This window comes from Gambusia affinis, linkage group LG23, assembly GCF_019740435.1.
Source record: "Gambusia affinis linkage group LG23, SWU_Gaff_1.0, whole genome shotgun sequence".
Taxonomy (NCBI): Eukaryota; Metazoa; Chordata; class Actinopteri; order Cyprinodontiformes; family Poeciliidae; genus Gambusia; species Gambusia affinis.
The window spans coordinates 9,209,353-9,237,248 of NC_057890.1; the positions used below are offsets into that span (position 1 = coordinate 9,209,353).

General features: G+C 39.7%; 1 protein-coding gene across 10 annotated transcripts in view; it reads right to left on the reverse strand.

Annotated features, from left to right (window-relative positions):
* Positions 1-27,896, reverse strand: part of foxp2 (forkhead box P2) — a 131,646-nt gene that overhangs the window by 38,551 nt on the left and 65,199 nt on the right. For all 10 annotated transcript variants that reach the window (XM_044107679.1, XM_044107682.1, XM_044107675.1 and 7 more), the window contains one exon: positions 7,206-7,295. Coding sequence is in view for 7 of the 10 variants with exons in the window: in XM_044107682.1 (XP_043963617.1) it covers positions 7,206-7,295 (90 nt within the window). In the remaining 3 variants the exon portion in view is untranslated. The remainder of the gene's footprint in view (positions 1-7,205; positions 7,296-27,896) is intronic.

The window sequence follows — 27,896 nt, forward strand, 5'->3', positions numbered from 1 at the left end:
TTACATTAATTTTGTCTTGAAAAGAGTTAATGTTAAATGTGTTTCTATCAAAACAAGGTAAACCAGGCAAAAAAAAATAAATAATTAGGCCACATATTCCTTTCATTTTACTTGAGTTTAACACAACTCACTTTCCAATAAGGAGAAGGAGAACTAGTGATTAGATGCCAACGGCAAACACTGTAGGGCGGTTATCAACGATAGACGCTCCTGTCATAAGGACAGGAAACAGAGTGGAGCTGCAGACACTGCAGAGATAAAAGCAATAAGAAATCGAGGGGTCCTTGTCTTTAATTACTATGAATCCTTGGCAGGAAAGAAGTGACTGCTAATTAAGCCACTGGCTTTATTTTTTTTTTACACACAGAGAGACGGGGAAAGATTAAGAAATCAGGAAAAGAGGGCAGAAACCCCAACACTTTCATCATTGTTTGGCAAAACGCAGACCCCCGAGGTACCCTGTTGACTTGTGACCTCTCAGCTCCCTTATAGTTGCTGCTCATCTGTCAGCCAATTACAGCGCTACTGATATCCAGGACGCTTCCCTTAGCAGAACAAGGGATCCTGCCAGCGGATAAAGCTGGCAGGATTCAACTCTGACGTTTAACTACGTGGCCTTGCAAAAGTTTTCACATCCCAGCCACATTTTCTCACATTAAAGCAACTCATTTAAATCCATTTCACTGAGATTATCTGTGATAGAACGCACAGATAATCCACTTCACAACTGTGAAGTGGAAAGAAACAGATTCATTACTTTGAAAAATATGCCTTAAAATACAAATTTGAAAAGTGTATGCATTCAGATTACTACCCCACTAACCTGATGCCCCTAAATAAAGTAATTTCCAACCCAACGCCAGAAAGTGGCTTAGAACACAATTTGGTGGTGGTGGCATCTTGATGTGGAGGATGCTTCTGCTCAATAGGGAAAGGGTGAGAGTAGTGAGAGTTGACAGGATGATGGGTGGAGCTAAATGTCTGTATTTTGTAAAAACTCATTTTGCTGCAACAGCACACCTAAACCTGTTGGGGTATGTCTCTGTCCATTTGTCAAATTTTCTTTGCAAAATAAGCAAAGTTCAGTCAGACTGGATTGGGAGTATCAAGCCTCGTCACCGATTCTCTTTTGGATTGGGGTTTGAACTTTGTTTGAGTCTAGAACATGGTAATGTTTTGATCTAACCTATCTGGCTGTATGTTTACTATTGAACCACTTTCCCAGTTGTAAGTTATTTTCATCCTTCTTTCATTCTTTCAGAACTGTGCTAAACTCCACCCATTTTCCCACCAACTCTGATGAAAAAACTTTCCCATGCCATTACTATGCTTCACCATGCGAATGGTCTGTTCAAGGTGATGTGCATTTGGACTTTATTTACTAATCAGGCAACTTCAATTTGTTCAGTACAACAAACTGAAGGCAATTTGTTGTACTGAACGCATCAGAGTAAAAGAAATTGAATCTACTTTTTTTTCAGATTTTCTTTTTGCTATATTTTGAAAATGCATCATTTTCATTCCTCTTCACATTCTCATGTCTTCAATGACAAATTGTAAAAGGAGTATTAATACTCCCCTCCACCCCCCCCAAAAAACTGACATAAAAATTATACACGGTGGACAAGTAGAGCATCTGAGTTTAAATCAAACATGCATACACGGGATCATGTCTCCAACACATGTTCGGCTTCTGGAGATCGATATTCTTCACTTAATCGTAAAGTTAAGTGGATCACTGAACGTGTTCCTAAATCAATTTCTATTGCAGTTTGGCAGGAGTGCACAGCAACTGCAATTTATAATAACATAAAGACCCATCATGTAAAAGCATCTAATAGAAGTCCCAGAGGAGCTCGGGATGGGCTTAGCACAATTTCCATATTGATTTATCTCTACATGCAAAAACTTACTGATTAGGCCTCATGAATCCACTGTTCACTGGTGCCTCATGCACATTGTTTTCTTCATTATCAATGCACACTGTCACACCTTTATCAGAAAAAAAATAAATAAAACTGGCACAGTTCTCTCTCTGCTGATCCTTACCAAACTCCCTAAAGGGGTGCAACAGTAAGAGAGTGAGATGGATAGAATTAAAAGGAAACTACAGCGAGAGGAGAGAGTTGAAATAGAAAGTGTGAGAGCAGGTGTCGGGAATGTTTGCGTGCGTGCGTGCGTGTGTGTGCGTGGGCGTGTGTGTGTGTGTGTGTGTGTGGATTTGGGGTGGATGGTGGGGGAAGGTTGGGGGACATTTTCCTCTGATGTTGCAGGTAATATGGCCTCCACTGGATCAGCCTCTTCATCAGTGACACACAGTAAATTACAAGTGCTTCAAGCAGCTCAGTGAATTATAGTTCATCACTTGGAAAGGCTTTCCCCCCTCACCACCGAGGCCCAGGCGTATCAGATCTGCCGGTTAGGATCCAATTAACACCCTGGCCAGAATCATCTGATTGCATGTGTAAGGGCTGGTATAACTCGTTTATTGCACCCATGTATCTTCTGTCACAAGGTAAATTTGTTGCTGCTACATCAAAGGTCTGAGCTACTTTTTTTTTTTTATCCCTCCCTCTCACTTTCTCTTGATCCCTCAAACTCAGCTACCTCGCCTTGGGGTTGCATTTCAACTTCTTTTGCATCACAATGATGAACCTACTCTGTCCTCGCAATTTAGCAATCTTGTCCTGTAGGTGTTGTAAATGCAAGAGAAAAAAAAGATGAGGTAGGGTAGGGAGTAAGAGGGAGAGGGGGGTGCATGAAAAAAAAAAATCTTGTTTTCTGGTTACAAAAGAAGCAACCAAGGGTGTTTGACTTAAAACGTGCTGACATTTCTTTTTTCACTCCCTCTCTTTCTTTCTTTCTTTCTTCCTCAGAGTCAACACAAGTTTTCCTCATGAATAACATAATACTTCCACCACCCCCCTCAAAAAAACCCTCTCGTTTTTGCTGTGATAATTTTTCTCTATTTTCAGATGCAACCAGAGGGGATGCAGTGGAAAGATATATTCATAAATGTAAATGTGAACTAGCATTCTTTTCACCAAGCACACTAGAGTAAGCCATCCTGTACTCGAGCGCCGAGACCCTTTAAAAGACGTGCGCTTCCATTGAGATGATATTGGCTCGCTGCTGAAATGTGTAAAGTTGACCTTTAAAAGTGTGACACTTCCTGAGATGGCCCAGTGCCCACAGCTACTCTGACTGGTCTGGGCAGACAGCTGCAAACACAGGAAAAAGGCGCCAAAAGCCAACATCCTTCACGATCCATAAAGCCTTTCTACTTTGAAACGAATGTTGCACAGATGGAACCAAAGTTATTGGTCTCATAAAAGTGCATTTGCAGCTTGACAGTGTGTGAGGGTGACCACGGTGGTCGTAGCAGCCGCTTGGGGCAAGTTGCCTGGTTCTGGATGACGCAGGATACAACTTTAAACCCTGCCAGAGGAGGTCGGGCTGCAGGCTCACATTATTGAGCATGACCCACCAAATATTTATTTCCTTCTTTTTCCTTCCTTCCTTGCTTCCTTCCAGCACATTAAATCCTTCTTTCCTGCCAACCCACCAAATCCTTCCTTCTGTTTTCATCATTTCCTTCCATCCTTCCTTTCTCCCTTCCTTCTGTTTTTTTCTTTAATTCCTACCTTCTCTCCTTCCTGCCAACCCACCAAATCTCTGCTTCATGGATGTCTTCCTATACTAAATGTTGTACTTAAGTGTATACATTCAGGAAAGAAACTGACTGAGAACTGAAGATTTGAGTTTGAAAAAGGAATCTTGACATGAAAACCATGCAAGGAACAATTCCAAATGTTGTCTTGCGATCATTTAAATGTCTAATCACAGAACGTCATAAAACTACACAGACCACCTTCGTAGCAGAAAACTTTAAGAGTTATTGGTCATGTTTGCATACGAGCGAAAGGGAGTGTAAAGATGCATTATGAACACAAGGGCTTGAGTGAAACTACTTCCACATTCATAGGCCTCTCTAATCCCCTTTATATCTCCTTGTCCGCATTTCTTTATTTGTATTCTAAATGTCAGTGTATAAATGCATTTTGGGGTGTGGGGCAGAGTGAAAACATCAGCAAAGAGAAGAGTGGAGATGAGCAATGGTAAAAGAAAAAGAAAAAAAGGAGCACAGACAAGAGGGTGCTGTGCCTTGGGAGAGCCGTGTAAGCAGCAGCCGGAGACAGGAGGATTTACAGGAAGAAATAGGTGTTTATTGAGTGCTCCCGTGGGCTTACTGGGTAATAATAGACCTATCACATAACACAAATGTGGAAAAACAGTTTCTGCGTGTGTGTTTGTTGGGCTGTTGTTGTTTTGTATCCTGTGTGTGTGTGTGTGTGTGTGTGTGTGCGTGCGTGTGCATATTTCCTTGGCAGAGCTGCCTGCCTCCGCATCATCAACTTCTGAGCAGCAACGACGAGCAAACGGATAGAATTAGTCAGGCAAGAGCCTTTAGCTGCTAATACGAGTAATTAAAACTGCAAGCTGAGGCACTTAGATGCTTGTGTACTAAATAATTTACATGCCATGATCTATGGATCATTTCTCTCTCCTAAATAGCAACGATGGGAGAACAAGAGGAGGGGAAAACAGGCAGAGGATTTATCAGCGTCTTCTGCCATAAGCAGGATGTCATGGTTTTATTAATCCTTTTCCCACTTTCAGCAGCACTAATCATACAAGGGGATCAATCCGCGCCATTCCTCGGGTGGAAAACATGTAGCTTGATTGCCGCTGACTTTTATCTAGCTGTGAAGCTAATAAAATATTGCACTGTAGCGTTTGTTGTGGCCTCATAATCCAGGTAAATAACCCAGCTTTATTGAGCAAAGTCCCTCAAGACAAGAAAAAAAATAGAAGAAAAAAAAAACTGGCAGTGAAAAAAGGTGGTTTAATGAAGGAAGTTCCTCCTGCTTTACTCTGCTATTTACACACAGGAGTACGTATGTATTTTGGGAAAATGTCATTTGAAATGAGAGAATTCAAAGCTACTCAGCTGCATATTCCTACTGTAGAAATGAAGTTGAATTGGAACTCAGAATCAACAATTCCTCTTTTTGTTTTTACAATGCAACTCTGTGGGTGCGAACTTATAGAGCAAAGAGGTGACCATGTTAATAAAGGCTGGATCAACAAATGGACACGCAGAGCGCTATACGGGCCCTCAGATTCATATTGATTTCCACCGTCCACCAGTCAAGGATGGAGTAAGCAAATGTAAATATTCAATATTTACCATCTGCTGGTGTTATTACAGTAAGGTGCTTGGACCTGGGTGGACAGTTATCAAGCCCCAACACAACTTTAAATTGATATGGATCCACAACTCATGTTTTGGATTTTGTGGACACACACACACACACACGCACACACACATCAAGATTGCGTTTTTTTGAATCTACACTGTCACTCAAAAGTATTTTGTTTACAAAAACCAATTTCAATATGCTGTACTTGGAATAGAAAATATTAAAGAAAATGCTCTGGTCAGATGAGATGAAAATGTAACATGCGAAATGAAAAAAGCCAGAAAAGCTGTTCGGAGTTAATAGAGGATGGTTAGAGTTACATAAAGAGCTATGCTGGAACGAAAGCTCAAAATGGCTTAAGAGCAAAGAAAATAAACCCACAATAAGATGGTTTATATCAGATAAGCATGTATAAAAATAGACAAGTCAAAGCCTAGACATAAATTCTTGAATATTGCTGTTCATAAATACTCTCCATCCTATCTGACTGATTCAAAGCTGTTTTGAAAAGAAACATTGGTATAAATTTCAGGTTTTAGGTGGCAGCATCATAATGTGGGGTAATATATTTACACTAAGCACTGACTGAGGGAGTGCGTGTACCAATGCACGTCAGACTTTTCATATTTATATGTGTTAAAAATGTTGAAAATTATGAAAAGAAACAATCCCCACAGTATGACACTATCACCACCAAATAACCTATAGTCAGTTTTCTGTCACTCATTAGAAAGTGGTGGCAATGCATCGTGTGTCAAAAGTGTGTGTGCAAGCGCTGTACATCAGCAAAATATTTTTTGCAGTACATCAGCAACAAAATGTAACAAATTTATAGGGTTATAGCTATTTACATGGCACCGTCTCACTTGGGATCCCACAGACTCCAAAAGCTACATATGTGCCGCAGTTTCAAGGTGCAATTTGGATGCTTTCGTCTGTGAAAGTTCTATCAATATTAACACATTTGAGGAGTCTGCGCTGAATAATTCAAGGAAGAAATATGACAGAAGAGTCTTTGGCAACCTTATCTCTTCACTGGTGTGTAATTAGATACACGGGGGTGTGACTCCAATTCAAGGTGTCGCCATTGTTAGACTCTGTGAAAATATCAACGGGTGAGGTTAACGCCAATTTCCCTGTCATTAATGAAATGCACAGAGCTTCCTAATGAGGTAAACCACTGCTCCTTGATAGTACTTATTAGCCGAGAGCAGGGCACAAACTCTCACACTTCAATTTCAAATCGCTAAAACTATGACAAATATAAATATATACATATATGAAAAATAGGAGCAGATGTCAAGGGGCCTTACCTAATTTGATAGAAGGGTAAACTAACTAACTGCCTTATTGACGTAAACGAGTGGGACGAAGAGAATGCTTGTGTGAGAAAAATATCTTAACACCGGGGAGAAAGAGGGTGGCAGGCGGCGTGTGCATGGATCAGAGTGTGAAAGTGTGCGCCGGCATATGTGTGACCTTTTCCGACTCACTGACAACAGAAATAGACAACCCTACAAATCAATAAGGTAAATTAGCACCGAAGAGGGGGGAAAATGACAGGCGGATAAAATTAGCTGTGCGACCGGCTACTCAGACTGACACACATTTCAAACAATAACCAACCCAAGGATTTCCTGTGTCAACAACGCATGGATCTGGTGAAGAATGCTGAAGCAGATTACTAAATAACCTTTGGATACACTGGTCACAAGAATGTTCGGCTCGATTGACACGTACTCTGAGTAAAGCTTGTACTTTTCTTTGTTGTATTACTCTTGCGAGGTTTCATGGGGCTGACTTGTTCATCTTAAAAGATTCCCGTCCGAGGCTTGCGTGGGCAAACCAACCACGCTTTGTGGAACAGAGGAAATTTTCTTTATGCGGAGGAGAGCATATTACGGATGGACTTTGGAGATTAGACGGAGGGAACGTCTTTACCTGCAGTGGACGCTGCTTGTCCTGGCTCTTTGGAGATTTCAGGCCACTGCCTGGCTGCTGCAAGAGTAATTGCCTCGCTGCTTGTAGTGCCTGGGAAGACGAGAGCACAACACAAAAGGCATCTTGAAAGACGGAGCTGACTGAGAAAACATTTCACATCTTAAGTAACAAACGGCACAGGAGATATGTTTCAATAACAACTCGTTCGGCTACAGCCACAAATAAATACGGTTTGTCTGGAGCACCTCCGAAGAAGTATGGGGGGGATGACGGGGAGTAGAATTGACCTGTCTAGTGTGTGCTCAACTGAAATATCCACTTCCCTCTGCAAATTACCACCACATTTGCATATTCATAATATCAATGTGAAGTAGAGGCAGGACCATGTGAAGTGTCCCTGGGAGCTGTAATTAAAGTTGACAAAATCAACATCAGATTACATTTAGAATGAATTAACCGGCAGTCCGCGTTTTACACTGTGCATTAAGGGTGCTTATGTGCCACGGATGGGTAGATAGATGGAGAGATTAATAGATTCCCCTTCTTGATATAGAAAAAAAATTACTACACAGCTGTTTACACATGTCTGGGAGTATTTGAAGTTCGCCTTGGCAAACTGTACGATTTTTCATCAACATGTGTTGAGATGGGAAAATGATATGCGATGTTGCGTTCACAAGAACTACAACAGATTTGAGCAACAGTTTGGAAAACCATGAGAATCCGCCCTTTTTAAGTTATTTTCACTTAAAGTAAAAGATTCACAGATGCTAAGCTGTCTTTTTACACATATGTAATTGTTGAATACTCCATTGCAGTTTGGATACAGCTATAAATGGCAAATTTATACAGAATAAAAAAGCATCCAAAAGGCTCCTTTTTTGTCTTTTCCAAAACAAAATCAGGGTTCTGGAAGCATAAAACATCACCAAGGTCATTTAAAAGGTCAAAAAAGCCCTTTAGGTTATTCCTAAATGGAAACTACAAAGCAGATGCAAAGCATCAACATTAATAGTCAGATACAGTTGTTGAGTGTTGCCCAAAAAGAAGCTCTATCAAAACAAGAGGGCAATTCAAGAACTTATTCCTTTCTTACTTGAACATAAGAATCTCAAAAATAGATTCAATAGGATGTCAAGCTAACACATCACCAAACAACAACAACAGACAACTCAGCACAGTGATAACAAGTGGAATTAATCTCATGAGATTGTGTGCAACACCCCGAGTAAATAGATTTGCTTATTATTACACAATGTGTTAAAGAGAAAACAGAATGAGGAGAATCAAAGACACTGAGGACGCAGTTATTTCTTTATGGTTTCATGAGCTTACAGCTCCCCTCCTGCTCTGTGGTGAACAAGCAGGCTGGGTGAGCAACTTCACACATTTCTTCAAGAGAAGCATGAGAGAGGCTGGCAGTAAAGAACACTCTGCACAGACAGATGCTCCACACAACAGAATAGCTTGTTCTGTACTGGTCTACAAGCATCAAGCTGGAGTAGCACAACAACTTCACAGGTTTTTGGGGTTTTTTGTTGTTGTTTTGTGTTGTTTTTGAATCGAGGAGGCAATGGAAAATAAAACTCAGGCAGAGAGTGACACTTCCTTAAGAACCACAGGTCCTCATTTCATTCCGGAGCTTGCCAGTATCCATGACAACGGCTGCTTTGACAGGGCGTGCATATGGTGCAGCTCAAGCCAGCTGGTGGGAACAATGTTTGAACAAGTACATTAAGATCCTGAGCAAACAGGAGGAGAAGACAGGAGACAGACAGAGAAAAGGCAGAGGGAGGGGAGGGAGGGGAGGAAGGAGTGGGAAAAGTTGCCACTTCTTGACCCCCCCAGGGAACACATCCAATCCCCTTTACCTCCCCCCCACTCTGCTGATCAATTATGAAAAGACAGAGCTCAGGAGGTGCCTTGAGAGGTGGAGGTAGAGCTGGGGAGGGAGCTGTCTGGCTACTCAGGAGGAGCCAGGGCTTCTGATCTGAAGTAAACAAACACATTACACTGGCACTGGGTCCTAACTGCATTGATCCGTCTGTTCTGTAAAAAGGAGCCCAGTCGCCACTAGTTTATATATATGCGAGTGTGTATGGTGGCTGTAAGCCGAGCCTTCGCCTTTTCTTCAAAACACACACCTTTGTAGACATCATCAACCGCAACGATCTGGCACGCACAAAGTTTTTGCGTTGGCTAGGAAAACAAATTCCTTCCCTCTTTCTTTTCTCCTTTTACCAAGCATAAAAGACAACATAAATTCCTTGAATGCAGCCAATCACTTTGCTAATTAAAACACAGGGCCCAATTAATCTCACCATGATTGGTGAATCAAAGTAATTATAAGGCTTATTGAGTCCTGCACACAGTAGTTAGAGGGGAGGGTTGCTTGATGAGTGCGACTCAAGGTAGCTGTCAGGGGGGAATGTTTATCCGTGTGCGAATCAATAATGACTCACTGTGTTAGAGCCAAAGTCAAGAAAGCTTCTCGATGTGTTGTGCACGGTCAAGAGAACAAAAGGGAGGGGGAGATCTTTTAACAACACTTTCTTGCAGAAGTGTTCATATCCATTAAACTCAACACATTTTGTTAAAAAAAAAAACTGATTTTTTTTGGGAAGGCCTTATATGACAGGAGAATGCAAAGTAAAATTATAAAGCTAGAGAGTCTGTCTTTTGTTGAACTACCTTTCATCATGGCATTGTCAAGTTGATGCAAACGTAGTAACAACATGTTGCTGCAGAGACGCTGACCAGCTTCCCTACTTGAGTTCTCTGAGGTGGAACGATATAAGTTATATAAAACAATATAGCACTGTGTATTCAAACACCTTGAACCTTTTCAAATTTTGCCATGTTAGAACCACAAATTTCAGTGTTTTTTATTTGAGTGTATTTGTGGTACCACAAGGCAAAGCAGCTGTCATGTTTTTAGCAGCTTTGTAACTTTATATTGTGAAACTACAAAAGTACAGTCACTTAGGACGGTAAAAAAACAAGTGTATACCACACTTTTTAGATTTTTATGTGTCAAAAGTATTGAAATGTTCATTATTCAGTGCCACTTTTTGTTGGCTTGTTATATAGGCCTAAATAAAATATACTAAAATTTGTGATTGTGACATGGGAATACGTAAAAAGCTCCAAGATTTTTGGAAAAGAATACTTTTCCAAAAAGCTTTGACCATGACAAGTATATACATAGGGACATTATCAATGCCAAGCTCATTAAAAAAGAAAGAAGCCTCCTCATACCGAGGACTTCTCCAAACATAACACAGGCCTTATCAACACCGGACAGAACTTTTCCACAGTGGCTCGTCATGTCTGCAACCGTCTGGCACCTCCTCCATGGAATTGGGGTTAGCCATTTTTTTCAGAAAGTGTGTGATGGTGTGGAAGGTAAAAAGAAAGGGGTATTGGGGGGGGAATGAAAGTTCTGTCCCCTTCACTTTCACCGGCTCTGAGTATTCAGCCATTACAGTAAAAAGCACCAATTTGTGCCACCCACTTCTCGCTCTGCATACATGGTGCGGCTAAAGCCCTTCTGAAAGCACAAAAAGGAAAGTCATCAAAAGTTGGCTGAAGAGCTGCCAGAGCAGACAAGAATAACACACACCGACAGACACACACACACACACAAGTACCGATGCGGCAACTATTTAACCTGGGTTGCTATGCACGAAAAAATGACATTCCCAGTCTATTAATTCATACATTGTATAAACAGCACAATGTGACACATTCTTAGAATGAGAGAGCACGGCAGACGGTGCAAAAGAGGAGAAAAAAGAGCCAGGCCCCCACTATATAAATAACAAGGCACTCATAGGCATATTTGATGTTGATATCCATCACTGAGGCTGGAAAAGGGGGAAAAGAAATACGGGGAGGGAAAATAACACGGCGCGACCAAGACCGCGACACAGGGATCCTTATGAAAATAAGATTCAGCCCAAATGGATCTGGTGTAATTGGTTTCAGATAGTGAGGTCAGGGAGAAAGGCGACACAGGCAACTATTATGCGAATCGAACTGAGAAACAAGAATGTTTACACAGGCATTCCTCTCCTACATTAATAGGCATGCAGAGATCACTGGAGAGGGCGCAAAGGAGAAAGTGAGAGGAGGCTACTCCTCATCTTACTTTCCTACTGGAGTTCTACCGGAACATGGTAATAAGCAACCATCACAATGCAGCTTTGTAGGAAGCATGCAAAGATCTTAAACAAGCATGAAATAAATTATTAGGTGCTTTAATACTGGGCCAAACCATTGCAAATCTCCAGATTGCTTATTGCATGTGGCCGGCGGGGTGAGAAAGGAAACAAACCGAAGCATGGAGCTCTTTCAAATCCACATGGAGACAGCAGGATATTTAGCCATGACATTGGAAATGTTTGAGGGGCTGTGACATTGTGTTTGGACAGTGCAGATCACTTCCTGACTCAAATCACACCGGGAGTTGTTGTTATTAGGGGATTTAGCTGATATTGGAATGATGACACACGCGTGTAATATCCCGCTCTCAACAGGTACTTCTTTACAGAATGCCTCCACGTTGCAGAAAGCAGCTGTAAACAAGCCGTCAGTTGTCGATCAGTGAGAAATGGGGCTGCATCAGGGCTAACATGACTTATCTCGAGTGTGCTGAACAGATACTTTGTGTGGATGCGTGTGTGGGTGTGTGTGTGTTTGTTTGGGGGAGTAAAAGAGACGGTGTGTAACTCTGGAAAAACTCCAGCTGAGCTGACAGCTTTGACAACTCTCACTCGCACACACTTCCTGCGTAAGAATATACATATACACACACAACGCCGCTTCGCCAGGCTTATCCATCTTTGCTTCCAAGAAAACAGATTCAGGGGGAGGTGGGGTGTGAATAAGAAGAGAGAGAGAAAAAAAAACAGGCAAAGCTAGATAAAAAAAATGTAAAAAAAGAAAAAAAAGAAAAAGTTTGTTGATTTTCATGTCATATCTACACTGACAGATGTTTCAAATAAAATTGTATAGCATGATTCAACTGCTTTTATTTAAAATAGAAAATCAAATATTATTGCTAAAATAATCTCACATGTTGATAGCACTGTTTCAATAATGTTGTCTATGACATTATTATAATCACAAATAGAGAATTTAAATACAGTAAATTTATTGGACATCTATTACTTTGTTTTCTTGTGTTATTCTGCTGTTTGGAGAATAGCACAAATATAAAAATCTAAGATTAGCTGGTTGGACAGCAAGACACAGAGCTTGTACCTTGCTAATTCCGATTTCAAAACAGTGTTACCATAGCGAGTGACGGGCGGCATTCCTTTTGTTTCCTCAACATGACTGCACTTTTCAGCAACCATAAATATTTCCCACCAGGAACATCGTTCTTTTTTGTAAGCGGGGGATATTTAAAATTTTACACCGCCCAGCAATGGGTCAGGGAGGGGAAGTGTTGTGTGACTATGTTTTTTACAGCTGAGCAGGCATGGGCCGAATGAGATTTTCACTTGCAATTATTTCCACATGTGCAGAAATGAAATTTTGATTTTTACAGGTAAATTGTTATCCGGGACATTTGTTAATAGTTATTTTGAGTGTGATAAAAGTACAGAAAACTTGCTCAAGTATTTAGACTATCTGCTCATGTAGCCAGCCTTACAGAAGTTTTGGTTGTAGTTTTAAAAACGTTAGCCTGGTCAGAATGGTGCTTGGTGCTCCTCTAGTTTTCACACCGTGGCCTTTTGTGTTTTTATCAAAATATTTCCAAATTCCCACATTAGAATGTCTTATATTTGAGTTTAACCTTGTGGCATCTAGTACAGTCTGCAGCAACAGGTTGAGGAGGGGCCAATGGTGTGTTTTGCTATGCTCCAAACAAGTGAAAAACAATGAATTGTCGTTTGTCTGGCCTCCCATTTATGGGACTTTAAAACCTTGCTCTAGGAAAATGCTCATGATGTTGTAACCAAACATTTCTAAACCTCAATATACCCGGTCCACCTTTACCTAAAATAATAATGGCTAATTGGGCAGACACTACTTGCCTATTGGTAGAATCTATATGCACTAAAAACTAAAACATTTACACCCTATATTCTTATGTTTGAGTAAATTCAGCACAGCTGGAAGGCTGTATATACGATTGGCAGAGTTGGAAGGGGAAGTGGAAAAGATTGGTGGGTGGAGATATCCCACACAAAACTTTAATGTAAAACACAGGCTAAGTTAGTGAAAAGTAAGAGCATACCCTAAGTAACTCAGCAGTGTGAATGAAAATATTTTTAATCTTATATAAAGCTCAGAGGTTTTGATGGCATTCAAGAGTGGCACAAGATTCAAGAGTTATTTAACCACAAAAAGAAATGCGGTCCAAAGATTGGGACTCAAAGTTGTAGGATTTAGTTCCTGAAACCAAGTACAGAGAGAAAAAATACTTTGAGGAAAAAACTCACTGGTGGAAATTTCTGGTGCTGCTTGATGATTTCACCAAAGTGGATTGTTTGGCGCTGATAAATGGGAGACAAATGTCAATGATGTCATTAAAAAAAGTTCCAACAGAAATACGTGGGTGATTGCTCAGGCAATATTTCCATGGGACAGGATAAAAGAACAAACCCTATATAAAGGGAGAATTTGGAAAGCATGCCGGAGTAATGAGCATTTTAATGTATGACTCGATAAATCAACAGTCCATGGAGAATCTGCCTGGGCCTCAGGACAGAGGTAAAAACATCCAGCAGAACAATGGGCTTCTGTGTCCCGCTCCGTTACCTCTGTCTTCATATTTTCAGCTACTTCAGTTCCCTCTGTCTCAAATAAACTCCATCTTATGCACATCTGCATTGTTGGACGTTTACCTTTAAAAAGATATTGAGCCCTTTGCAGAAAAAATAATAATATCTTGCAAATTGATTGCTAACTCTTTTCCCAACCATCGCTTTGAATCCATCTGTTCCTTCTCTGTTCCCTTTCCTGACACTCATTTCACAATATTCATTTCTTCCTCTTCGTCTTTCCTCTCCTCCCCCTCTCTCACCTCTTGTTTATTGATTCTCTAGATTAAGAATTCCTTGGGTGACGGATTGTAACACACAAGCATCAAATTATTTTGGGGTGTGCTTATTTGCCTTTCCCTTGCATCTATTTGGCCTGTGTCTGTAGACAATTATGCCTACCCAGTCCCAGACTCAGGTGCTAATAATGAAGGACAAATAGAAATCGTATGTGTAAACTTCTCCCACTGATGAAAATTTATATTAACTTTCTACCACAGTAAACAGAGCCGCATAGCTACACCGTCCCCGGAGGACTGATGAGATGAATTTGCTCTCTTCTGCCCCAGGTAGAAAGCTTGGGAAAGAGAGAGGCGTTCTGGTGCTAGGGGCCTAAACTCTATTGTGCAACTTCACACTTATTTTTCTCTGTCTAACAAAGACAAACTGTGAGCTTACTCTGCTGATTGTGGATCAGTATTTATATTTTAAAGCTGAAGCGTTGCATGCGCACCATATACATATATATCTGCTTGGCAGACCATGACCATGCATGATTGGCGGCCTTTCTTCTCTGTAATTGCAGGAATTGCATATCTACTTATGGAAAACATTGATACTAAACCTATTTGTCAATCCTTGAAAATCTGTATGTCAAAAGTTGAACATATTTCCCTTTAAAATTTGAAATAATAGCAGGTACATTTCCAAAGACAGATGCAAGGTTAATTGAAACATCAATACAGTCCCTCGCAAAAGCATCAATACCTAAAAACACTTTTGCATTTTATCAATGCATCTTACTGGGATTCTCTTTTAATGGATGACAAAAGATAGTTTTAGAAATTTTAAATGCAAAATCAATTTGCATTCAGCTCTCCTGAGTCAATAGTTTGTAGGTTCACTTTTCCCCAAAGCACGAGGATCCCACCAAAAACTAAAAAGTAAAAAACAAAAGATATGTACATGAAAAGCAAAAATGAACCCTCTTGGATGTAATATTAGGTAGATTTTGTCTTACAAGGGCCATGTATTCACTCTCTGCATGCTCATAATATGTTTGTGCAGTTGGATGAACTTACTCTGAACTTTAAACTTGATATAAATCTTTGGTGACTAGGATGCAAAAGCTCACAGCAAGGGGTGGGGGACTCACGATAATGGTGAAACAAAAATAAAGATGTGCGTAAGTTGCAAAAATTTTGTAATTGCAGGAATTGCATGTCTAAGTATTTGCAAATCCAGCTTCTATTTTTTTTTTCTTTTTTGAGTGTGGGTAGACCACTGATGAAAAAACAAACAGACCAATCAATTAGCAAATTCTTTAGCAAAACCACAAACAAATTCTGATTGTTTTGATGAAAGACTTTCCACAAAGGTATATGGGTTCATTCCAATGCCCATGTTCCACTAATTCAAAAGTTTTCAAGGATTCAAGGATTGCTCATTTTTATGTAATTGTGATTACAAATATAAATGGACATGTTTTATTTTCAGAAGCAGCAACAAATTAATCATAATGCATTCATTTATAAAAAAGTTATTAAAAAAACACAAAAATGAAGAAGAGATTATTAGTGTGGATGAAAGAAGAGGTCTGTTGTGAATGACATATTAAAGATAGAACAGCAACATTTACAAGGCAATATTAAAAAAAAACTACTCACAAAATGAGCCTAACTGCCCATAAGCAGTGCCTAAATTATCCATTGATTTTATTACATATAAATAAAAACAATTCAACTTTCATTGAATGTGCCTCCTGCATTAAATTAAATTTAAAAACCCTTTCTTAATCCTGAAGGGAAATTAAATAATCAAACAATAATTCCATTATTTGGGAAAAAAAAGAAAGAAAATGGTCATTTTGAACAAACTGAGGGAACATCAGCCATCAGTCATCATGAGGTTTTAAATGTTTCTGTAAATTGAGATAGTTTGTAAAAGAGAGTGCAAACTAACAAAACAGGCAGGCTGTGAACTTAACCAGCCAATTTCACTTTGTCTGTGTGAAAATAACAAATAATTAATATTTAAATACCTCTAATAACTTGTGAACACATATGTTGGGTTAATTTAGAATCAATAATAATTGCTGCTTCCCATTTTCAAAACAAAATGCATTTTATTTTGAATGAATTTATCAAGGTTGTAACATGAACATTTTGTACTCTCTTGCTTTTACTGGAGCAATACTGAATTTTATATATATATATATATATAAAGGGATCAGATACAGAATGAAGATGTCTTTCATTGAGCCAGTGTCAGTTTTTGTTGACAAGGTGTAGCGGCTTCCACTCCAAAGAAAAAGGCCAGGGGCAACTGACAAGCTGATTGTGGCATGAGACAAGATGCAGACGGGGAGGGGGGGGGGGGGGGTAAGCTGTTTTGCTTCTTTTTTCACCTAATACAAGTAAAGGCTGCTGAAAAAAATGCCAGCTTGCACTGACACAAGCTCAGTCTTTGCATGAGCTTACATGACCAAGTTATATAGTCACATTTCTTCTTTATCTAATTTGGATCAGAAGAAATAACTCAATGAAGCTTTATTTTCTGCCAGGTGTGGACTTTAAATAGTTTAACAGCACTTTAAACAAGTCCATGTGATTAATTTGTCTCTTGTCCTGACAGCAGCTCCCTGTTGTTTAACACATCCCACAGTGACACATCCCACTCGCTACCCTCAAAGATAAACTCGGTAAAAGCCGCAGCATCTGATACTGGACAGGAAATGCATCCCATTTCCTCCCCGTCTCTTTTCTAGATTGCGTTGCTTATGTAACACCTTTATTTCCCTCCTCCTCCTCAGTCCATTCTGTGTTGTGCCGTGATGCTTGTCTTGCAAATTTTCCAATTACAGTGATGCATGTTGGACCTTTAAGTGAGCAAGAGAAGATATAGTTATCTACCGGCCTCACTGACACCCAGCCTCTGTCAATCAGTTGTTGGCCTCATCCTCCTTCACCACGCCATTCACCAACGGCTGGACTGGGATTTATGAGGCAAGCTTGCAATTGTGTTCGAAGATAAAGTTCAGTTTATGAACGTATGTACGCATTATGAATGTATTTTAAAGGGATTTCTCGTTGACAATGTTTTTACAAATACATGAGCAGCTTCAATAAATCCAGCTGTTCTGCCTCAGAGAAAACTGCTGAACTAAGAATAATAATTTTGTGGTTTTATTATTGCAAGACTCAAAATGAGAAAATTGCAAAACAAGGTGTGCCTGTGCCCTATATGACTGGACAAAATAAGCAACAGAAATGTTTGTTGTTTTTTTTTGTTTTTGTTTTTTTTTTTTTTTGGGGGGGGGGGGGGGGGGCGGGGGGTTAACCCGGGGTTGTGAGCCAAGTTTAACTTTTTTTTTTTCAGAAATGATCTCTGGTTCCTATGACAGAAACATGTCCATATCACATGGCTTAGATATGAATTAACCACAGAGGCATGCAGCCACACACACACACACACACACACGCGCAAACTAAACAAAGAAAGAGATGTTAAAAATGTCTTTTCTTAATCTGCAACAAGCCTGAGTACGTCTCACTTCCACAAACAAAGACTTTTCCAGCAGCATCCTATATCACGCTTCTAAGAACAAGCAGGCATGAGCAGAATCACTTCTTTCATTTCATTCTTTTTTTTTTTTTTAAGAAAGGGGCTAATCTACATCTTTCATTGAATCAAGGATGGAAATTCACAAGAAATGCTTCTTTTTCAATTTCATGCTGAAGTAGCTCAAGTTAGTGGATGTAATTTCTCCTAACAAGAAAATTTATCACTCTGTCGCACACTTAGTCCGGCTATGTGAGAAAAAGGCCTCCCTTTCCATTTTTTTTTTAATTTTTTTAAGGCTTTGATAAATGTGCCAAAAGCATGATCATTCCCTTCATAGCACTCCATGCAAGAACCAAAACGATTACTGTGGTTTCAAAAAAGGAAAACATAAAAGCTAAGGTTGAAATCTGCATGAAAGATAAATGACAATACTTTGATACAGGCATTACCAAATGAAGCATTGACTAACCAAAGAGACAGATGTCTTATTTTACACATAAAGATGGCAGAATTTCTGACACTAAAACATGAGATAGGTTGCCGTTAAAAAAAATAACATCAGAATTTGCCCTTTTGTATAATTCTCTCCTCTCTACGAAAGTTTTTTTTTTTTTTTTTTTTTTTTTTAACGTTCAGAGACAGAAATTCAGGCAAAGACTAACACAGCAAAAACTCTCCCAAATCCATTTGAAGTTTTGTGCAAATGAGGATTATCAGGCTCATGCCGAATGGCATGATGAAGTCCAAACAGGTGAAAAGAAACAGTATCTCAGAAACAATAATACGCATGGCCAAGCCACCAGCCTAATGTATATTTATCATGTAAACTTCTGATAAATGCATATGCAGAAACAATCAAATCTCCGGGCTTCTACTGGAAGATTGTTGCACTACACAGACTCAAGCGTGAAACCAATATCAGCTTAGTGTCCGCTCAAGCTTGAAGTGCCGCGCCTTGCCGACAAAAGCATGTTCTGCATATGCTCATGACCGCCTTTTCTTCTTCTTTTTTTTTTCTCTAATATATCAGAGTGGAACGAGCAGCTTTCCAGCGCTATCACTGATCAATTCCAGCGAGTTAAGTCTCCCGTGTGGGTAAATAAGCAGTGGTTAAGTCTTGATGAGGAATGGCAGGCGATTTGAGCGTGAATACAAGCATGAGGGGGGCGGGCCTGTCTATCTCTGCTGCAATGGATGCCAAGTGTCACTTCCATCATTAACCTCAGTACTCTGGTACATCTTATTCTCTCCCGTCTCCCAAAACAAATGTTCAATTGAAAGCAATCAATTGTTGAGTCTCCAGACCTTATACAGGCCTCGCAATTCAGTGTATTTCCTTACTTTAGAAAGCAAATAATATCTATTATGTTGCTGTAAATGGTACAGTAAGGAGAATACCTCAAATGATGCACCGAGACCCAGTGGCTTGATCTCCAAAGCCTGCAGTGAAGAGTGCCAAAGCCAGCTCTAAGTGACATGTCAGTCAGTTTTTCAGTTTGAGGCTTTCAATTCCCCCGAGGCCCGGACTTATTTACTGCATTTGTATGAAAAGCTGCGAAAAGCAGAAGGCTCTCTTACATATGTATACAGTGTGCAGAGGCAATGCCTGAAAAAGTGTTTTCTTTTTATGGCCGGGTGGCGCCACGACCACAAACATCTTGGGAGAGACGCCATTTATTCGTTGAAAAATGGGTCAGTGATGAAGGCAATCAGAGCGGCACCGAGTGCCAACAAATGAAACAACACAGCAAAAACACCTGGAATCTGTTAGCAGAGATTCCGAGCGCATTATGGGGAGAAGCGCCAGTGACACTAAAGATAGCGCTCTCCTCCTGGTAGTCATCTTCTTAACCAGATTTGCAGTCATTTTAATATTAGTTAGAGAAGGCAAAGCGGGAACACACAACAAACCATCGGGCATGCGTTTCAGAGTCTGATTTGTTACTATTCATGACCAAAGCGGAGAGGGACTGTAATACGAGACATGCTTGTTAAATTCACAACACTCCAAAGCTGCCTTCTAGCAAATCCTGTCTTTTGGTTGTCAGCTTAAGACGCCCTGGCATATGCATATGTAGGATTTTTAAGCTCTGTTAAATGGATAGCAGTGTCGTGGCCTATCAAATGACTGTAAGCCACTTGCCTTGTCGGAGGGGGAGGGAAGAGAAACATTTATAGAGAGAGCATGCAGCAGTGCGTTACCTTCCATGAATTGGAAAACATTTTTTTTTATCCTGCTGTTAACTCCATATTAGACCAAAACAGAGGCATGTACATGTGTGCTTCCAGCTTGTGTGTGACAGTAACACTCCACCCTCCTGTATTAATGACTGTTTAAGCTGATGACAGGGGAGTGGCAACAAACAATGACAGAATGCCTGTTTTGGGCTGTGAAGCTGCTAAAAATGATGCACCACTCAACACCAAGTCAGTCTGCAAATAAATTATCGAGGTGAGGCAATAGCTCCAGCTCTTGAAGAAAGAAGGGCTGCGTCTGCGAGTGTGCACGCATTTCTCTGTTATGTCTTAGCGCTCATTGTGAGTGGACGTATAGATCCAGTGTCATTTATTTCCCCGAGCTGGACCAGGGCAGTTAGGGAGGCGTGAAAGGAAATGAGTTGTGAAGTGGCCATTGATCCCGGGCTGCGCCAGGTTAGCTGAAAAACAGCGAGATTATTGGCCACAGTGTGTGCAACTCAGTGACTGCCTCTTATTTACAACGGAGGTGGTTAACCCTGGCCAGGACGTTTATCACTCGACTGGTGCACTACACAGAAGACATGGAGGCTGGGGGCCAGGGGGAACATAGCAAAAGACACCCCTAAATCAAACTTTAACCATGTCATCAGAATTCAACTGAATACAGCAAGAAATAATTTTGAGAATGTGAATATGTACTATTATGTAAATAGTTCAAGGAGTGTAACTATTTACACCCCTTGAACTTACATTTCAACCTGAAGCTTTAAGATACTTTTTGGGAATTTTAAGCAAGAAAATCAAGACAAAGCTGTTTTACTGGAATTCATCCAAACATAACCAACTGCCCAGAAAAACCTATTGAATTAATACATAGACGGTTCCTGAACATTACCCCAATCATTTAAATATTGTGGAAACACTTTTCTTCAGCAGGGACAGGAATGTATGTTAGTATTTGGAAAGTTGGGTAGATGCAAAAATACCTGAGACTGGGAGCCGTTCTTTGAGGTGCTCAAAGGTTTGCTGGAGGACATTTGTAAAAAATACACCATGGAAAGACTAAAGAAGGTATTTGACACGTCAGATATAGAGAAGCACAGTTCAGGATGTAAAAATTAACAATGGGAAAAGTCTTACTTATGCACCCTATCACTCTACAAAGAAATAAAGTCTTGAAGGAAAGCCATAGAGAGCTACATACAGGACAGTCCTGGGATAAATAAAATTAGATGTGACTGGCTATCTTTCCTGTCTGTTTGTTCTGTGGCGGTTTGTTCCTAGTTTTGTGGTGGAGCATCACAAATGGCATCATGAACAACAGCAGCCCTGGACATAAATCCAAGTGAGAATCTACGGCCAGACTGGAAAGCTGACTTCCGCATATTCTCTCCATCCAACGTGCCTAATCGTGACATATTGGATAAAAACAAAAAAAAAAGAAAGTGCAAATGCATCAGTATTTGGATGTGAAAATTTAGTAGACATACTCCGAACACAAATACAATTTGACAAGTGTGTATTCTTTTTTTTTTCCATTAAAATAATAAAGTTTGTGGTTTGTAACTTGGCAAAATGTGAAAAAAAATGAGAAAGTATTTTCTTCCCATCTTTTGAGCCTTTTACTCCTTCTTGCCACTTGCTTGAGGATAAAATGTCCATAAGAATTCACTTCCATCAGATTTCACTTCATCCCTACACTTTCCTCCATCTTTTCTTCGCTGTCCCTCTCCTCCTCGTCTCTCTTTCAAGCCTTGCAGCTTGACATTTCGCCGCGCTCTCAAGGGAACGACTGCTCGAAATGGAGTTAGTGGGAGAGCGCCACTGTAAATTCCAGGAGGCCGCATGTAATGTGTCTTAAACGGAGATGGACAGCCCAGGTTTCGAGGAGCTGAAGAATAAGAAGGAGGCAAAAGAAAAAAAAAACAAAAAACGGGGAGACAGATTGAGAGCAGGGGAAAGAGGTGGTGTCTAGATAGATAATAGAATAATGCTGTGTTTTGTCTGGGGAAGGGTGAGCAAACAGTAGCTACGCTGTCATTCACATCCTATATCTTTAGTGTCATCGCGAAGGGAGGAACTACAGCCCTATATGTCACAGGCCTGTATGTACTATTCTGTTGGGACTGTCTGCTGATAGCCAGGTTTGAAATAAAAAGAAGGATGGCTTTCATTGTAAATAAGTCAGACACATGGACTTCCAGAGAAGAGCTGTCTTTTCACTGAAAGGGGGAAATAATTTTACAAAGACATACAGTACCCCTGCTTTTCCTTGTGCCTTCTCCTGCCTTTACTGCAAAACCTTATCTTGGCACGGACAATGATGGCTAACAAAGGCCTCCTTTATGAAATCGTTCATATTTCAGTTGAGGTCTTTCTCCTGTCCTGAGAGGTGATTGATGCATCAGTCCAGGACCGGTGTCTTATTTACACAGTTGAGTGGGGGCAATCTCAGGCCTGAAAGATAAACCTAATGAGCTTCTTTGTGTAAGGGTGCAAATGAGAGACACCATCCTCCCACCCCTCCCTCTCCTGCTCCATCCAAAGGGACAGTCTGGGTGATTAGGCCTTTAAATTATGCTCAAGGGCAAAGCCTAGATTTGCATCTGAGAGGTGTGTGCATGAGAGGGCGTGTGTGCCTTCTCAAATATGGTGTAAAGAGGCAGACAGGGAGGCAGGTGAAGGGCAGGCGGCAGAAGATGCTCGAGGGTTGTTTGTGGAAAGTGATGGTCGGTGAAAACTGAGTGTCAGGGATCCAGAATTTAACCATCTCCAACAACAAACTTGAGTTCCTGTACGTAGGAGATGAGTTCAGATGTGTGTGTCAAAGGTATGACACACACACACACACACACACACATTGTCATTTTGTCCTTTGTCTGTGGGGTAACTTTCTCCCTAATGACTTTCATTTTGGGGAGAATTTCATTTGCCCCTAAACCCTAAATACTACCCATCACTAGCTGTCAGATTTCTCATCCCCCCCTTTTTTCCTGCAGCTAAACTGCGAGGAAGGCAGGTTAATTGCTGTCACTCTCAAGTTGGACCACTGCCTACTTCTCGTGTAAGCGACAGAGGTAAATCCTAGAAGTGAGATGGCACCTTGGTGCACTTATTGTAATTTATGTCAAAATGCTGCAGTCATTTAAATGGGGTTAGATCGTTTGCATATTGCTGCATCATGTGCCTCAGGAGAACCCTAAAGTGAATACCCAACCAGTTTACCAAATTTCAACATGTTTTTTCCTCTGACATGATCGCAATATGCGGGGGCTTTTTTGTGCAAAAGTAAACAAATATTTGTTGGGAAAAACAAGCAAAGAAAATATAGTGTGTCAAAAATGTAAGTCCTTCGAGTCAAAGTTGAGTTTAATACAGAAATCATCGAAACCCTAAGAATGAGTGCTACTCTGGAGTGGTAAAGAACTGTTTGCACAGCAGGCATGGGCTGGTTTATAGTATTAAGGTACACCAAGAATTTAAAAAGTTTAAAAACGCTTATTCTTTCTATCCTACTGCTTACATGATTTGAAGTTCTTTTATTAAGCTGTCATAAAAACTGCAGGAGTTATTTTTCTGGCTTTAAGGAGTGAACTGTAATGTAGCACTGCCTTTCTCCCAAAGGTTGCTGGTTAGCTAGCTACAGAAAATCTTTTATACTTTTTTAAAACAAAACAAAAAACAAAAACAGTTTCACACAATGCAAACTAAATAAGCATTGGACATTCGTTCTATAGTCACTATTAAACAGCCAACCGCTCAACAAACTGGCTACACAACTAATTAACTAGCTAATAACAACTTGTTATGCTTATTGACTTACAACTCATGCCTGCTACAGAGAGCAGAGTAGAACTTAAGTTGCAAAAATAAAGTATTAACTTGGACTTGAACTCTAAAGACTAACACTTAAATATGTATCAAATTTTATCAAAGTAGAAAGTAGGCCAGTAAGTTTGCATCATAAGTAAATTATTAAATTTGTGTTCTCAAATTATTGCAGCATATACAAATGACTGGTTGTCATGGTGATGCAACGATCTAAATATAGCAGGAATATTTCGACAGCACATGGTATTTCATAGAGTTACCTGCACCGTCCAAATTTGTCTGTTTTTTTATTTTGTGTTAAGTTTGACAGAGATTTTACAATGAGGCAAAACTGCAGCTCAGACACAAACGCATGTTTTCTCCTGTCAAATTTATAATTAATTTGATAATCTGGTTTTTTCACCGACCTTTGATGTTATGTGGATATTAAAAATGTGTTCATGTGTTTTGGAGCACCACAATAAGTGTCTCTCAACCTTAACTCTGTTCATTTCAGATCAAAACAGACTTAACATCTTTATCTCTCACTTTTAGCATAATTGCAAACATACTTTAAGTTCTTCAAAGTAAAGGCAATTTCAGATACTTTTATTTTTTTTAAAATACAATAATAACAATAATAATAATAATAATAATAATAATTTTTGTAAGTGGTGAATTGAATGTTAGATGTTCACACGTTAAATTAGGCCCTTCTGTTTTAGGCAGATGAGATCATGCTAATTTCAGTATAATCTTTCAACTTGAACTGGTCTGTCAAAGACTTCATATTTGGAAGATACGACAGATGAATTTTTGTTCTTTGTTGTTCTTTTATGAGAGTATAACAGAGCTATGCATTTCTGTGTAATATTTGTTGTATTTTTATCAACTTCTCAGCTTAAAAATTTATTACTATGTTCAGTGAATGTTTAATCCATATTTTTTTACTCCAGTTTCAAACTATAAATAGCAAATATATGGCATAGATGATATAATGATCTCTGTAGTAATCAACATGCCAACATTTATTTTAACAACACGGGGAACAACAGTTACCATGTTATGCGCCAATATTTTAACTTTATTGTGTAAAAGAATGTGAAATTATGGCATTTTTACTAAAGAATCTCATACTATTCCTTGCTTGTTTTGGGGCAATTTAGCTCTAGCAGTCTGGATAAAATAACTAACATGACAGTAATGGATTAGCCGGGACTTCCTCATGCTCCAAATATCAATATACTTCCTATGGAAGTGAGCCAATTTAGAAGGGGCAGTAGTCCTGAGCACTGGCTCATCAATCCCACTGATAACCCTGGCAGGATTATGTCTACAGACCACTGTAATCAACTAACTGGCTCATTATGGTACATTAAGGTATGGATTCAGAGATCAATGCATTTCTTGCATGTACACACATACCAGGATTACGCATTAAATCGAAATACTGATTACACAGCCAATGACAAATTCATTGGTAAGATGAGCTCAGCAGATTTTTTTTATTTTTATTTTTTTTTACAGAGATTTTTTTTTTTTTTTTACAGAGATTTTACAGTGAGCATTTTGCATAGTAATTACAGCTGTGTAACATTCATCATTGACTCTGATACATATCTGCAGCTGGCAAATTGCAATCAGATACAGTAGGTATCTAATCTGTGATCTCAAATCAAATTAGGTCTATTTGGACAACCTTGAGGACGTGGTGATGAAACCCTGACAGAAATTAGGGGCCGGAAATTTAATTGTGACGATGGTTATTAGTGAGATGGGAGGATAACAGACTGCTGGGCGTTGATCTGCATAAAAATAGGAAGAAGATATGTATTATGTTAGATGGAACAAAAATGTGTCTCTTATGCTTGGAAGAGGAGAGTTTAATTTGTATTTTGAAAAAAAAAAACAAAGTGTGTGTGGAACTTCTGTGCTCTAAAAGCCTTTGGCCGAATCTAAGGTGACGAGACCTTAAGATGCCACTTTTCTAATTATAGCTGCAGGAGGTATTTTGGGGCTGCTAGGTAATGGCAGAACCCATAGGGACAGTAGAGAATTCATCAGTGCTTATTATTAATCATCCCCCAGCAGTGTGATGAGAGACTGAAGCTCCTATACCCACTGGACCACTCAATGTCATTCCAAATATGGGCAGAAAATTAAACCCAACAGCCTTATGTGTAAATGGACTCACAGCAAACGTGAATCGGGTTCCTTTTGATGTCCAAATATATATGTTCACCTTATAAATACAAAAGGAGCATTCCTTATAGATAACCCATCCTGCAATCTGTGTGAAATACATTCTTCTCATGAAAACAACTGCAAAACACAACTTCTAAGACAGGGGAAGCATAATTTATATATTTAAAAAGTTTTTTGTATTCTTTGTTAAAATATGGCCTCTCTTCGAAGTGTTACAGAGTGTAACTCGGCGAAGGAAGTGTGTGTTAAGTTAGCAGTGCAGGGCCCCTGTTTTAAAAATGCCTCCAGAGACCTGTTAGCTGGACTGCTCATTTCAATGCGTCTGTCTCAGGGTTGAGAGAAGACTCGGACTGGCCCCTTTACAAGCCACACACTCATTCACCAGCGAACCCCACCCACAAAACATCACAAGTGTCTAGTTTTAACTAGACACGTTAAACTCACACAACTTTTTATTTTTATTTCATTGGTTTTATTTTCCATTTAGATATGCACTAATCCATCGGCAATGGATAGAAAACGTCCAGTTTGCTCCTGATCATCAATGACTTGTGATCAGAGGGACAAATCCAGAAAAGTCTCATAATTCTTTTGGTCATTTCATGCATCACACCATCTCCCACTTATTTGGTATTCAAACACAATAATAAACCATTAAATAGTTTCTATATTTGGGATTGAGTTTAGGATACGTTAAATAAAGTTTAGAAAAATGTGATTTGATGCAAAAAAAAATAACAAAAGTCACACTTTTCCTAGCTAATGCCAATGTCTGGTTTTCTTTGAGCTTCGATTGACAGACTCAGATTTTAAAATTATATTTTTTCAAGACTATAATGCATAAAATTTATTATCTTCATCTTAAGACTAGAAATCGGTCTTAGCTAGAAAAAAGTCTGACCAGTGCACTTCTATTTCCAGGAGGACTATTTAATTTCAGTGTGATGTTTTGTATATTTTCAGTCAGACTTGGTCAATTATAACTTCAAAGGTTATAAAAATGCCAACAAAGATTTTAATGTTCCATCTGCATATCCAGCATTAGTAAAGCAATTTAAACAGACACTGTAAGCCCAAGATTTGATAAAGCTTTAAAAAAATGTCAAATTGTCTCTAAAAAACAATTTTTAAAGATACACCAGAATGAGAATTCCCTATCTTTTTTTTTTACGCTTATATCTTCCAGCACTTGATAAAAGATCTGATTGGGTCAGGATCTACAAGTTGGACTGCAAAGACAACCAGGTATCATCTTCCCTTCTCTATTTTAAAGTTGAAGCAATTGCTGCAGAATTTATAAGACCAAAGATCAACAAAAGTGAAAGATAAAACTTTTGTCTAAGAAACTATTATGTGAATGTTCTGAGACGCAACATGCATTGCAAGTTTCCATTGATGTGTGTGGTAAAAGCAGTAAGGACTGAGGCAATGATGCAACCACCAGAACGATTTCTGGGATTCTGATGGATGGATAACCACAGTAGGGATCAAGAGGATTGTGCTATACCAAATGTACACACACAAACCCAGACGCATCGGCATCTATTGTACTCTCCTGACTGATCTGACCACAGGGGTTCAGCTGCCTTCAAAAAAATACACACACACACACATGCACATAAATATGCTTGCATGAAAACTCTCATCAGGCCAAAAGGACAGCATGCATCATTACAAACCTGCAGCGTCGCTCCTATCCCCCTCACCCGATCCAACCCGAAGCATGGCCCTCTGACCTAATCTCCCATTGCTCTTTTGGCAAACTGTCAAAGCCATCATTCACCGTGAAAAGACACGAGAGACACTTGACTCCTTTACTCTGCTGGCGACTGACTTTCACAACTCCTGCCCCCCAACCACCACCTCTAACACACACCCCCTGCAGCTCATTCACCCCGCAACTTGCTCAGACTGAGACGAA